Raw genomic sequence first — 15,492 nt, 5'->3', positions numbered from 1 at the left:
AAAGAAGAGATCAAAGTCAAGATCCAAGACCCAAGGAAGATGAAGACTCTACCACATGGCGAACAACATACAACAAGAAGATCAACATCATGGAAGAGCAAATATAAGAGATGAAATGCTAAAGGAAGAGTAAGATTAATGCATTTGAGGAGAAGAAAGATGATTCCACAGTGTGAAGGGAGGAAACATTCATACTTCAGGGATGAAAGAACTCTAAAATGCAATGAAGAATAGTTCAACCGGATGGAGGATCAAGTTACACCAAGAGGCAAGATCGCGAACTAAGACATGAAAAAAGATGCTACAACAATCTTGAATTTCCTTTGAAAATCCAAGATCAAGGTCAGTATAACAAGGAAGTAATCTGGGTTAAGGATATCTTTTGCAAGTTGGTGACAAGGAGAGACCGTGCAAATGGAGGCTACACTTGCAACAACTACACATGAAGATCAAGCATTGGCATCGTGAAGGCAATGAAAGATGAAGATAGAATGCAAGTGCAAAGGACGAAATCAGTGAATGCATCTCTCAAGTAGATAGTTTCAGAAGAGTTAATCATAGTTAGAAGATGATGCAATTCGGGAATATGACCCATCACAATCAGTCAAAAGCCACATGATGATGTTAAGTATCAAGAGATATTGCTTGCGATGAGGTATCAAGTCTACAAAGCATGCAAGTAGCTAAGGTGGCGACAACTCACCTTCATCCACCAATCACATACTTCCAAGTCAAAGCATCCAGATACATTAAATCTAGTTGAAGAAATATAGAAAGTTACAACTTATTTCTCATTGGTCCTAGAAGGACATGTAATCAAACAAATGTAATTTTCTCAATGGTCAAAGAGGAGTTAGTTGTAACTTACCCTAATTAGGGTTTTGTTGTTCAAATCTTGGCCATTGATTTTAAATCATTCCTGGCCCTTGAATTGTAATTGGGATGTCTATAAAAGGCTTGGCTTTTCATTTTTAAGGGTTAATAGTTCAATAGTAGAAGAATAGTTGATATTAATAGAAGTAGAGGAGGAGGAAACTCGAAGTTGTTGCCAAGACTATGTCGAAATAAATACATGATTTTCATTGAAGATATGGTGGATTCGTGTGTTGTGTTTCTACATTATGCATGGTTTCTTGTTACTTCTCAAATTTAGTTGAAGTTCATTGATCTTGATGGAGAAATGTAACGATATGTGATGAATTCCTTGGTTCATATTTTTTGTGGTTTGTTAATTGTAAGCTACAGTGTAAAGTTAGTCTGAGCCTAATTATTGTTGCTAAGTTTGATTGTGGATACTTGTTCAAGTTGTGCAAACATTGGGTATTTGAATGAATGGTTCTAGTATGCAAAACTTTCATTACCTTGGGAGATTGCACCAGTTTTGTGTAGCTATTGTTATCATGGCAAAGCAAAGCTTGGTTTGAAGGAATTTGTCTATCAAAGCATTATTCATTATCATCACTGTCCTTAGGTGTTAGACTAGATTTCCCTAAACCCTTTATCCCTTTTTAACTTTCTTTGATTGAGAGAAGTTAGTTTGCAAGTTCCAACTGCGATTCATAAACATAAGTCCCTTTGTGATACCAGCATATCACATCATTTCAACTGAGTCTATCCATTGCAATGTCAAGACCTGACTAAAGAAACCTTGGGGTTATCTTATTTGATCACATTGTTTAGCATATAAGGTTTCCTTGTTCAATAGAGGATAGAATACTTAGTATTTTATTCTGTGTTTGAAGTGCATAAAAAACACATCAACGGCACCTTGTTGGGCTAAGAAGGGGATAGACATGAATGGGAGGCAAAACAATAAAGATCAAATGCAGCTCCCTGGCAGATGGTAGGCTGTCTTGTGTCTTTGTCAAGGTGTTTACAAGGTTAGTGTTAGCTCAAATGATGGAAGAAGCTCATTCAACTCTTCCAAATCAAAAGCCAAGCAAAGATAAGAAGGCTGATGCTATCCTTTAATTATGTTCACAAGAAAACTTCATTTATTTTAGGGTGGTTAGTGAACTTGGTTTGGAGATGGTAGAACATCCACTAATATGCTTTAGGATGGCTGCAAAAAAGTAGAGAGAGCAGTGATCAAGCAATGTCAATTTTCTTTTGGACATACTTCTGACTGTCAGTAAATGTCATTTCATTAGATGTTTGTGATGTCATTTTTTAAAGCCATTATCTCTATGATAGAGATGTTGTCTATTATAAGGTGAATAATTAGTATAGGCTGGCTCATCTTGAAAGAGAAGATGTTTACTTGCATACTTGTGTTAGGAAGTCCAAGGCCACATTGGCAAGTACTTCTAAATATACAAGGGTAATCAATGCTACAGGGAAGTCTATTCTTCCATTGTTGAGTAGACAACAAGAGAGAAGCAGTAGTTGGAACCATGTACGTACTTCAGTCAAGGAAGAAGCAGAAGGCTGTGGAACAGCAGTTGCAACAGAGGTTTACAATCCTTTTTGAGCCCAAATAACTGTGCTCTCTTTGACATAAGGAGCGTAGTGTTGAGACTCGAGAGGTTACCTTCTAAGACCTGTGACGGTAGTGTTCCTTTCAGTTTCCGTGATATTGTGATTGGATCAGTCCAGAAACCTAGGTGGGTTGGTTCACATCAGTTTGATAAACAAGTTGGTTTGAAGGCATTGTTGCAAAGAAGAGTTAAATGGAGTTTCAAAGGAGATGTGGGGAAAGGAATTCCCAATTTAATTGGTCCTTGAGCTTTTAGGGACTAAAGACCTCCTCATCGGGGAGATGCGATTGAAAACTTGAGTCAAGTTATTAGACTATCAGGGTCTTGTTAGTCATCATCTTCATTTGGTGTAATCTATGCATTAACTTTATGGAATTTGTTGTTTTTCAGTGGGATTTGTGCAGGGAGGGCTATATTTTAGTCACAGGTATGTGTGGGATGGTCCAGGCCATCTCATAGGTACTTTTGAATTCAAGTGCAGGTTTCTAAATGAAGTAGAAAAACTATTTTAGCAAAATTGCTGATTGTAACATGTAGAAAAAGTATTAACAACTGCAAAATCAGAATAATTGTACCCAAGTGTCACAGTACTTTTTTCATGCGGGTCTTTATCAGCGTCTTGCGTGATTTGTTGCGAATGCGCCTCTTCTCTGCTTGGCGAGCTCTTTTTTCAGCAGAGCCACCTTTCTTGCTTCCAGCAGCTTCCGCCCTTATGGAGGTCGTCGAAAGGGGCCTGAAGAAAGCTACAAAAAAACACTAAGAGTTGTAACTCTCCCTGCAACTTTTTGAGGAAATACAGCAGAGAAACAAATTCCACAACTCCACCACCAATACCTAAAATCATAACTCCGTGGCAAAGTAGCAAACCCTGAGAAATATACTTCCTCCTTTGCCCCACCAGATATATACACAGTCTTGAGTTCATCCAAAGAAAAGATTTTGCAACAAAACAGAAAAACCATGCAAACTGAAAACAGATGTGGGTAAAAAGAATGCTCACGTGGAACCAACGCACTTTCCCTGTACAAGTAGGAAAATTCGAATAAATGAAAGTTGTTAGTTGCATTAGAACTGGTCGGAGAAAGCCTGTGTCCATAACATATTGCAGCAGACAGGCCCCGGCGAAAGAAAAAACGCAGGGCCATTTTAGGGAAATCCGTGGGATCTAATTTTCTCTGTATTCAAAAAAATAGCTCTGTGTACTTGTAAAATGAAATCAGCGGGGCTGCAGTAAAGTTTTGGGAGAGGAGATTAGGAAAGTCTGATTTTGGTTAGTGTCATGTCTTCTGTTTCATCTTCTCATGCTACATTGTAATATTTTCTTGTATTTGTTTCTTCTTAGTTTTGTAGGGTTTTTTTTAATTAAGAAGAGAAATTTCAGCATCTAGGAGGCTAAACATGGTCTTGGGACAGCTCGCTCAAACAAATCAACTTTTGCAATTCAATTTTTTCATGTAAGGTGATAATAATAAGCACTTTCAACATTTTCTTCACTGAATAAATCTTTTCATGAAAGTTTTTAAATCTTCAATTAGTGATGTTGAATGATTAGAAATTGGAGTGAACAACAATGACAACAAAAAAATCTTTTACATTATGTGTTATGTTAATCTATCAAATATTATACTCTTGATTATTGATTTCAATAATACATGTAATGTTTCAAGCCATTTACATTCATTAATTAATTTGTCAAACATGTGTTATCTAAAGGCTTGCTTTGTTGTTGAATAAATATTGTGTGGGCTTTTCATAGGGTTAAATAAGATGTCATCTACAATTTAAATAAAGGTTATTTTCTCTTCTACTTTGTGGAAGTCAATCGTGCAAACACAATCCTTTGTCATGGACCTTGCTACATGCATAGTTCTTTACTTGTTTTTCTCCCTAAATAAGGGATTTCGTCATGTCTAATCAATACACTCTTAAAGTGCTTATTTGGCTCAAACTTCCTAGAATGTCCCTACACTACTAACCCTTGCCCAAACAAATTATTTCCTCCCTCAGGAAGGTTGTTCATGTTGAACCTAAAAAGTTTATTTGGCTCAATCATAGTAGAGATTCTTGTTGGTGTGGGAAAAGTATGCTTTGCTTTTGGTCAACACAGAATAAAATGTTGAGCATATCTCATTCTCTCTTGGATAAGGGAGTCCCTAATGCTATTGTGAAATGATCAAAGGGGACAACCTCAAGGTTTTAACTGTCAAGTCTTGACTGCTCAAGATAACTCAACGATTGATGTGTGTAAACGCCTAAAATTAATTAAATTAATATTTAATTAATTCAAACCTTTTTTGCATATGTCAATCCTCCTTCATCTTAAAATTAATTAAATTATATTTTAATTAATTTTATCACCTTAGCCTTATAATTAATTTATCAAAATTGATTATAACCTATTCTTCTAAAATTATTTCAATTCTCAGTCAGCCAATATTTTATTTCTCACAAGAGTTACCCGGTCAAGGTAGGATTTTTTGGTCTCTAGATACCCCTGTAGCCCATCAGATTGCAGATAAGTTAAAAGGGTTCATCAATGTTAAGGCAAGAGAGTAAGTATTTGCATCCTTATTTGCCATTTTTTATATGAACATGCAAAGTAGAGGCAAGATCCTGAAGGAGATCATTGTCAAGTATAAGAACGACATTACATTTGTACTCACAACTGATAAATGCTATATGGAGGTTGTTGTGCCAAGGAAATTTTGAGTACCTTCTGTAAGTTTTGATACTAAATGTAAAGTACAGATGCCAATAGCTAACAAGATGAGAGGGGGGGGTGAATCATACAAACTTAATCTTCCATAAAATCAACAGATTCAACCTTGATAACTTATACTTCAGCAATATAACCAAAAACTGCTAAACATGCTAACTCATAAACACATAATCATCATAACACATATAACACCAGATTTAACGTGGAAACCCAAATAGGGAAAAACCACTGTGGGATTTCGGACCCACTAAGAAATATACTCTTCTAGAGTATGCTCGGTTAAAAGCAAATCCTGTTAAAGATTACAAACACATTGCTAGATGTGACCTGGATAAGGGATTTCCCTCATATCTGTTAGGATTTTCACTTTGTTAGAAGTGACCTTATCAAAGGATTTCAAACACTCATTTAGAATGTTACCTTGCTAGAGGGTTTACAAATAAGGCTGTTAAGTCCACTCGGTTAAGAGATTTTCTGTCACTTACAAAATAACAGTAATAAAAATATATCTGCAACTTCACATCTAAAATGCTAAAGCAGATTCTTATTTGCTCAAAACAATCTAGTCATAGGACTTATCTTGTCCCTCTACTGGGCTCCCTACTCTATTATTCAAACAGGTCTTCAAGCTTTTGTGCTCGGTAATCACTATGTAGCATCCCTGTGCTTACACTTGCTCGCATGCATTGTTTATCAACAATTCCTTATTTATAAACAATTGCTAACCGCTTAATCTCCTTGATCATATTTCCCATGATCAATCTTAGCCATCAGATCTTCAATCTTGACTAGGTTCAATGTATCCTTCGATATGAAAACATTTTACCTTGCCTAGGGACTTGCATTCCTTTCTTGGAACTTGCACAAGGTTATTGCGGTTCAATCTGAGCTGTAGATCTTCTTGCCAATTTTCCTTTGCCATAGATCCTTAACAAACTTCATGCACGACATACCAATCATTTATACATCTCCATCTAATCATTGTCCTCCATTAAATAATGCTTTTATTCATTCAATGTGATCTGTCATAACTCGGTTGCAACTCGGTAAATACTAAACTTTACTCGGTAGACATTCCACCTTCATTAATCGATATCGATAACCTTAGGGTTTACCGACTAGGTTCCTTAGGGTTTACCGACTAGGTTCTTTGCTCGATGACATAGTATAGTATTAACCTTACAATCAACAACATATGTAGGATATCAAAGCAATCTAAACATCATGATCTCATCATTGTCTAACTCGGTAATAGTTGCCCATTGAATAATTAATTTCTCCCCATATTCATCACATTCTTTTTGTGTCTTTTACCGACATCTTAATTCTCTCCAAATCAATCTTCTCAAGATATGGCAACGTCATACTGAATCAGAAAATCAATTTCTTGACATCAATGACAAAATAATGTTATAAAGATAGTTATCATCCTTCTTCAATTATAAATAATCTTCAACAACCTTCTCAATATCCTTACTGAATATCAACAAACTCCTTCTATTGAAATGCCAACAATCTTTCTTTCTACTAAAATGCCAACAATCTCCCCCTTTCGCATTGATGGCAAAACCAACTTTTAAATGGTAATACCAACAAGATATTCAAATTGATTCAGATTCAGATTGTTGTTAGACTTCTCCTGTTATCCTTGAGCTGTTAAAATCTTCTGAAGTCTTCTCCCTTTTTCATTAGGCTTCTTAGTTGTTGTCTTGCATTTAGTCTTCTCTGTTTTGCAGTAATCTCCCCCTGTCATTAGTCTTCTGTTATTTTCATCATTTAGGGCTTTACCATTCAGTCAACCATTTAGTATTCTCCCCCTTTGACAACAATGCCAAAAAGTAAAAGAACTAAATCATGATTTCTTCCTTTGTGAAGTGATTTGCCTTGCTATGTATCATCTCAGTCTCGGTCAGAACAACTTGTCTCTATTCACTATTTCCTGCACACCTTTAGAAAACCTTCTAAAGTGCGTAAATCAGCATCAATCCACACATAATATTCTGTAGATTCATCGAATTGATGCTTTCACCAAACTTTGTTAGTGAGTAGAAGATAGGGGTAGGACCCCTAACTTGCTTCTGAGATACTCAAAAGTGTCCCTTGGTAGTGGCTTTGTGAAGATGTCTGCTAATTGCTCCTTTGAACTGATATATTCTAGCACAACTTTCTTCTCTTGAACTTCTTCTCTGAGATAATGATACTTTATAGATATATGCTTTGTCTTAGAGTGCATTGCTGGATTCTTTGAAATGTTAATGGCACTAGTGTTATCACAGAATATAGTTACTAGCTCGGTAACTTTCTCATTTATACCTTCCAATAGTTTTTTGATCCATGCTATATTGGTACAATTCAATGTTGCAGCAACATATTCAGCTTCAGCTGTTGACTGTGAAATACATCCTTGTTTCTTGCTAAGCCAACTCACTAGTCTTTCTCCTAAAATGAAAGCTCCACCACTTGTGCTTTTCCTGTCATCTATGTTGCCTGCCCAGTCAGCATCCGTATAAACTTTTAAATCAAAATCATTTCTCTTTTCATATACTAAGCCATAATCTTGAGTGCCTCTCAGGTATCTGAAAATTCTCTTGATTGTAGTCATATGGGTTTCCTTGGGATCTGCAGAGAATCTTGCAACAATACTTACTGCATGTGTTATATCCAGTCTACTATGCACAACATATTGCAACTTCTCAATCATAGATTGGTAAAGTGTCTCATCAACAGATGCGGATTCATCATTCTTTGATAGTTTACAGTTAGTAGTCATAGGAGTACTTACTGGTTTAGAATCCTCCATTCCAAAATTCTTCAAAATTTTCTTTATGTACTTGGATTGAGTAATGAAAATCTCATCTTTCATTTGCAGTATCTGTAAACCTATAAAATACTTTATCTCACCGATTAGTGACATCTCAAATTCTTTGCACATTTCATTTCCAAAATTCTTGCATAAGGAGTCATTACCACAAAAAATAATATCATCAACAAATATGGCTGAGATCAGTATTCCATTGACCTCATCATTCTTCATGTACATATTGTTGTTTTCACTTGTCCTTATAAAACCAATCTTTATTAAGTAAGAGTGCAGTCTCTCATACCATGCTCTAGGTGCTTGTTTCAGACCATATAAAGCTTTGTTTAATTTACATGCTTGATCTTTACTCTTGTCTTCAACAAATCCTTCAGGTTGTTCAATGTAAACTTCTTCTTCTAGTATACCATTTAAAAATGCAAATTTAACATCCATTTGATATACCTTGAAATTTTTGAAAGCAGCATATGCCAACAATGTTCTTATTCCCTCAAGTCTAGCCACAGGTGCAAAGGTCTCACCATAATCTATTCCTTCTTCTTGAGCATAACCTTTGCAAACTAGTCTTGCTTTGTTGTGAATGACCTCACCTTTTTCATTTAGCTTGTTTCTGAAAATCCACTTTGTACCGATTACATTTTTGTCCTTTGGTCTTGGGATCAGTGTCCATGTGTCATTCTTCTTGATTTGATCAATCTCTTCTGTCGTAGCATTTACCCAATCTTCACTGTTAAATGCCTCTTTCACTATTCTCGGTTCAAATTCAGATATCAAACATGTGTTCTGTCTCAGTTTGTTCCTTGTCATCACTTGATCATCCTTATTTCCAATAATCTGACTTGATGCATGATGTCTTCTGACATATTTGGCTAATATAGGCTCGGTAGGTTCCGTATGATCTTCTTCATCACTCGGTAACTAGACATTATCTTCATTTTCTTCAGCAGCTTTCTCGGTAGGACTTCTCGGTTGAACATAAACAAATTCTTCATAATCTTCTGGTTCTTTGGAATTTCCTTCATCATTTCTTTCTACAAATTCATCAATTTTCACATTTGCACTTTCCACTTTTTTGTTAGATGATTTGATCAGACATTTAAATGCTTTACTTCTAGAAGAATAACCAAGAAATGTTCCTTCCTCACTTTTCTGATCAAACTTTCCATTTCTATCATCTTTGTGAACATAGCATCTACTTCCAAAGATTTTAAAATAACTTACATTAGGTTTCTTGTCATACCAGATCTCATATGGTGTCTTCATAGTTCCTTTCTTCAGTTGAACTCGGTTCAGGGTGTAAACTATAGTGCTAATTGCTTCTCTCCAAAATGTTTGAGGTACCCTTTTTTCTATCATTAGGGTTCTGGCACAATCCACAATTGATTTGTTTCTTCTCTCGGCTGTCCCATTTTGCTGAGGTGTTCTCGGTGCAGACACTTGCCTTTTTATACCATGATCATTGTAGAATAAGTTAAATTCATCAGAAGTGAACTCTCCTCCTCTATCAGATCTAAGACATTTCAGTTGTCTTCCTCTTTCATTTTCAACTCTTGCCTTGTACCATTTAAACATTTGAAAAGCTTCTGATTTTTCTTTTAAAAACATAACTGACATCATCCTTGAGTAATCATCCACAAATAATATGAAATATTTATCACCATAATAACTTTGAACTTTCATGGGACCACAAAGATCAGTGTGTACTAGATCTAAAATTCCTTTAGAAGTGTAGGACTTACTTGTAAAGCTTGATCTTGTCATCTTACCCATCTGGCATCCTCGGCACATAGCATTCTCAGGTTTTTCCAGACTCGATAGACCTCTTACTCGGTGCTTCTTACTTATTTTGATCAAATTATCAAAATTTACATGACAAAACCTTTTATGCCATAACTAGGTATCATCTATCTTAGCATAAAGACACTTGTTTCAAGCTGAGTCAAGATGAAATGTATTACCTTTTGTTTGTGTCTCGGTAGCAGCTAACTTTCCATGCTTGTCATGAACTTTGACATATCCTTTCTGGAATTCTATTCGGTATCTTGTATTGTTTAGTTGTGCTACACTCAACAAATTGTATTTCAATCCTTCAACCCAGTATACATCATCACATTTAGCATTGTCAAGAAGTGTTATAGATCCTTTACCTTTCACCGAACATGGTGCATCATTACCAAATCTTACATAGCCTCCATCATAGTCTTCTAATTTAACAAATTTGTGTTTATCACCTGTCATATGATGTGAGCATCCATTGTCTATGATCCAAGAATCATTATTATTTATGTGAGATATTAGGGCTTTTTCTTCATACCTTTCTTCATTAGATCCATCTTTAATAGCCACATAAACAACTTCCTCAGTATCAGTCTCATCAGATTTGTCATCATAGGATTCCTCATCAGCGACTAGACATGTCTTTCTATCTCTCCTCGTGAAGTCTCGGTGTCCTCTGTATTGGTTGTCTTTCTGCCTATTATCTCGGTATTCTCTCTTTTCACTAGATTCTTTGTCAGGATAGTTAGAAGCCATATGTCTTATTTTATCACAATTGAAACATTTTAAAGGTAGCTTTCCTTTATACTTACCTTTTCCTCTCGGTAACCTTCTGGCTAATAATGCTTCAAACTCTTCTTGCTTCTTGATTTCCTCATACAGTTTGTGCCCTTCTTCCATGTTCTTACGAAATCTTTCACTTGCTCCACTGTGATTCCCTTTAGAGTACTTACTCATTTTGTCATTGTAATCATCAGTTTCACCAATATGAAAAGAACTGAATGCATATTCTACTTTATTTACCGAAGACCCACTGTTATCAAAATTACTTAACTCAAATGCATGTAGCTTACCAATAGTAGAATCCAAACAAACCGACATGTTAGGTACAGACCTCAATTCATTGATTGCAAAGACTTGAATAGCATAAGCAGGTAGAAGGGTTCTCAACAACTTACTTGTTACATCCTTTTCCTCAATAGTTCCTCCTACTCCTTTAATTTGATCGACAGTCTCCTTTAACCTTGTACTGTATTGGGTTATGTTCTCACCTTCATTAATTCTCATGGATTCAAGTTGTCCTCCTAGACTATCTACTTTTGCTCTTTGAACATGTTCATCACCGCCATACACAGATATGAGCTTAGTCCACATTGCTTTTGCATCATTGCAACCTTCTAGATCATTAAACTCAGAGTCGATCAATGCTGATGTTATTTCAATCATAGCTTGAATATGTTCTTGCTTTGCCTTTATCTCTTCCAAGGTCATAGGGTTGGTGCTCGGTGCAATGTAATCATTCTTCAAATAGTATGTTGCATATTCTCCAATTCTTGATAAATGTAGCTTCATCCTTTTCTGCCATGTGGAGAAACTTGACTTGTTCAGCTTTGGTGCATCCCTTTTATACATCTTCAGATCTTTGCCTCAAGTACCTTTAAAATTTTCTTCTGGAGTCCAAAGCTCTGATACCAATTGTAAGTTCTGATACTAAATGTAAAGTACAGATGCCAATAGCTAACAAGATGAGAGGGGGGGGGTGAATCATATAAACTTAATCTTCCATAAATCAACAGATTCAACCTCGGTAACTTATACTTCAGCAATACAACCAAAAACTGCTAAACATGCTAACTCATAAACACATAATCATCATAACACATATAACACTAGATTTAACGTGGAAACCCAAATAGGGAAAAACCACTGTGGGATTTCGGGCCCACTAAGAAATATACTCTTCTAGAGTATGCTCGGTTAAAAGCAAATCCTGTTAAATATTACAAACACATTGCTAGATGTGACCCAGCTAAGGGATTTCCCTCAGATCTGTTAGGATCTTCACTTTGTTAGAAGTGACCTTGTCAAAGGATTTCAAACACTCATTTAGAATGTTACCTTGCTAGAGGGTTTACAAATAAGACTGTTAAGTCCACTCGGTTAAGAGATTTTATGTCGCTTACAAAATAACAGTAATAAAAATATATCTGCAACTTCACATCTAAAATGCTAAAGCAGATTCTTATTTGCTCAAAATAATCTAGTCATAGGATTATCTTGTCCCTTTGCTGGGCTCCCTACTCTATTATTCAAATAGGTCTTCAAGCTTCTGTGCTCGGCAATCACTCTGTAGCATCCTTGTGCTTACACTTGCCCGCATGCATTGTTTATCAACAATTCCTTATTTATAAACAATCGCTAACCGCTTAATCTTCTTGATCACATTTTACATGATCAATCTTAGCCATCAGATCTTCAATCTTGACTAGGTTCAATGTATCCTTCGATCTGAAAACGTTTTACCTTGCCTAGGGACTTGCATTCCTTTCTTGGAACTTGCACAAGGTTATTGCGGTTCAATCTGAGCTGTAGATCTTCCTGTCGATTTTCCTTTGCCATAGATCCTTAACAAACTTCATGCATGACATACCAATCATTTATACATCTCCAACTAATCATTGTCCTTCATTAAATAATGCTTTTATCCATCCAATGTGATCTGTCATAACTCGGTTGCAACTCGGTAAATACTAAACTTTACTCGATAGACATTCCGCCTTCGTTAATCGATATCGATAACCTTAGGGTTTACCGACTAGGTTCTTTGCTTGATGACATAGTATAGTATTAACCTTACAATCAGCAACATATGTAGGATATCAAAACAATCTAAACATCATGATCTCATCATTGTCTAACTTGGTAATAGTTGCCCATTGAATAACTAATTTCTCCCCTTATTCATCACATTCTTTCTGTGTCTTTTATCGACATCTTAATTCTCTTCAAATCAATCTTCTCAAGATATGGCAACATCATACTGAATCAGAAAATCAATTTCTTGACATCAATGACAAAATAATGTTATAAAGATAGTTATCATCCTTCTTCAGTTATATCAAATAATCTTCAACAACCTTCTTAATATCCTTACTGAATATCAACAATCTCCTTCTATTGAAATGCCAACAATCTTTCTTTCTACTGAAATGCCAACACCTTCATTCAAATATGAAGCTACCCAAGAGATAATTGAAGGTGCAACTAAAGTCCTATTGCAAAGTTTGGTCGATGAGTCTCAAGAACGTTTTGGGACAACAGACGAAACGTCTTTGTAAGTTCGCATGGAACTCACTAAGAAGTATTGTGAAAAGGTTGTGAAGAAAGTAATTCAAGAATCCATGGATAAGGCTAAACTGACTGAGGAGGACATTACTGAAATCAGACATTCCGGAAGGCTTTCCAGTGCATCCAAAGCATCTAAAGTTTCTCAAAAGTAGCTTCCCTCATCCAGTTCCCCGAAGAAGAAAACAGAAGCTGAGAGGAAGACAATAGTGCTTGAATATGAAGAAGAGGAAGATTGAGAGCAATATCGAATCATGTCTAGAAGTCTAAAGGAAAGATTGCCAAGAAGCCACATGTTATGGAGAGCCTATGTGAATCTCTTGCTCAGGGTAAAATCCCAAGAGAGGTAGGTGGTCTTTATTCTGAGGTAAATGTTGAGGATCAAAATAGCATAATTAAAGCCTTTTTATTATAATATGTTAAGTTTGAAATTTGTAGCTGATCAGTTTAGGAATGATATTCCAAAGGAGTTGTATGATAAATTGATTAGGATCAGACAAATTGCTAGTGAAGAGGAATAGTTCATTAAGGATCAAGTCTTTGAATTAGTTGGTTCCACACTTTCCCAAGATAATAAGGCTACCCTTATTGAAGCTTGAAAAAATAAATTGAGAACCAAGAAGACTTTGGGTAGTCTCATGTTAGGAGAGGCTAATGCCAAAGAAAAACTTAAAAGTGAAATCACGGAGACTGTAATGACAGTTGCTAAGAATATTGGTTTGGTACCTCCTGTTAACTCTGGTACTTCTACTAGTATACCTGAAAATGTGTCAGTTAATCTTGTTAACGCCCTCGTTGATAATCTTGATAATGACCCATATGATGGTACATCTACCATTGACAATGTTATGTATATTCTTGGAACCTTTAATGTTCCTTCAGTTAATTCAGAGTCTAGTAAAGGCGAGGAAATTGAAGGTTTTGTTGATAAAGGTCAAGATGAGCAAGTGTCTGCTAAGCTTAAAAAATAATGAACCTAAGCCCAAGGCTCTATCAAAAGATAAGACAAATAATCTGGTTAAAGAGTCTAGTGTGCATGTACCTAGATCAGTGACAGTAGTTAGTGTAATACCCTAAAAAATGGTCATCTAAACCATAGGCCCCCTAATCTCGATTCCATCACCAAGGTCCTAACCAAAGGCAATTTAAAATTAATCTTGAGTATACTAAAATCATTAAATGTCACATGGAAAATTAATCAACCAATATTAATTAAATATTTATTTAATTAATGGATCATTCCAAGTAAATCATTTTTAACAATTATCCTATTTATTTTATTAAATATCCTAGCATATTTAATTAAATAAATCAATTTGCATTCAAATCATCAAAAAAGGAAGTAATTGACAAAAAAAATTAAAAATTGAGAAAAGAAATCAATTGGAGATAATCTTGAAAATCAAATTAAAAATTGAAGAATAATCTTAGAGAAAGCAATTAAAACATTTAAATATTAAAATTGAATGAAATAGAGAATAAATCAGTATTTTATGATTTTATCTTAATTTTAGTTCAACTTCCTTTAAAACTGAGAAAAGCAGTCAATCACATCAATTCACCTAGATTGTGCTTCCTCTTGGAAAATCTTGACCGCTCATCATCATTTGATCTCAGCCATTGTTTTCTTTCTGAATTTTCTATAAATTCAATCTCTCATCTCTCATTCAAGGATCCTAGAGAATATATTGTTATTATGTTGTTTTTTGCTCTAGGTTCATTAAGAATTTGCATTGAGATATTGCATATTAGTTATTTCATATTCATTAAATCATCTAGCTTAAATATTCATTCATAGCTTACATCATGTTAGATTAAATCTTGAAAATCTTGCATTCATCTAGCTTAAATCGTGCATTCATTTAGCTCGAATTCATGCTCATATAGATTAAAAATCCTTCGTTTAGGTGTCATCTAGTCACTGGATAGCTTAGCAATCTTAGAGCAATCTAAACTCGCATCTACTAGAAGGCAATAGGTCGCTTTGTAATGGTTTATTATTCATTCATTATTGATTTACTAACCATGCATCTAATGACTTAATTGAAGTGTTGTGTATTCCAGATACAGATATAGGTCCACTTTTCACACACACATTTTTAGCGCCCACCGTGGGGCTCGGAATTCAATACTTTGGCCTCAAAATCACTTTTTTTTCTATCCTATAGGTCTCGTTTGTACAGTCTCTACTAAATATCGTACGAGTTTAATTTCTTCATCATACGACATTTTGTCAAGGCCTCTGTTTTATCATACGGATCAGAAAAGCAGCTCATACGAGTTTCTGCTCTGATAATTTGACTTTGTGTTTTATCATTTGGGTCTGTGAGAATACTCGTGTGAGAAGGTATAATCTG

General features: G+C 35.3%; 1 protein-coding gene across 1 annotated transcript in view; it reads right to left on the bottom strand.

Moving 5' to 3' along the window:
- LOC131072110 (small ribosomal subunit protein bS20c) overlaps positions 1 to 3,814 on the bottom strand; it is a 78,534-nt gene extending 74,720 nt beyond the window's left edge. The window contains exons 1-2 of the mRNA XM_058008173.2: positions 3,478 to 3,814; positions 3,069 to 3,220 (exon numbers count right to left, since the gene is read on the bottom strand). Of these exons, the coding sequence (XP_057864156.1) occupies positions 3,069 to 3,220; positions 3,478 to 3,622 (297 nt within the window). The 5' untranslated portion in view covers positions 3,623 to 3,814. The remainder of the gene's footprint in view (positions 1 to 3,068; positions 3,221 to 3,477) is intronic.
- Between the last annotated feature and the right edge of the window lie 11,678 nt (positions 3,815 to 15,492).

This window comes from Cryptomeria japonica, chromosome 11 (assembly GCF_030272615.1).
Source record: "Cryptomeria japonica chromosome 11, Sugi_1.0, whole genome shotgun sequence".
Taxonomy (NCBI): Eukaryota; Viridiplantae; Streptophyta; class Pinopsida; order Cupressales; family Cupressaceae; genus Cryptomeria; species Cryptomeria japonica.
This window is presented reverse-complemented; position numbering and strand designations above follow the sequence as displayed.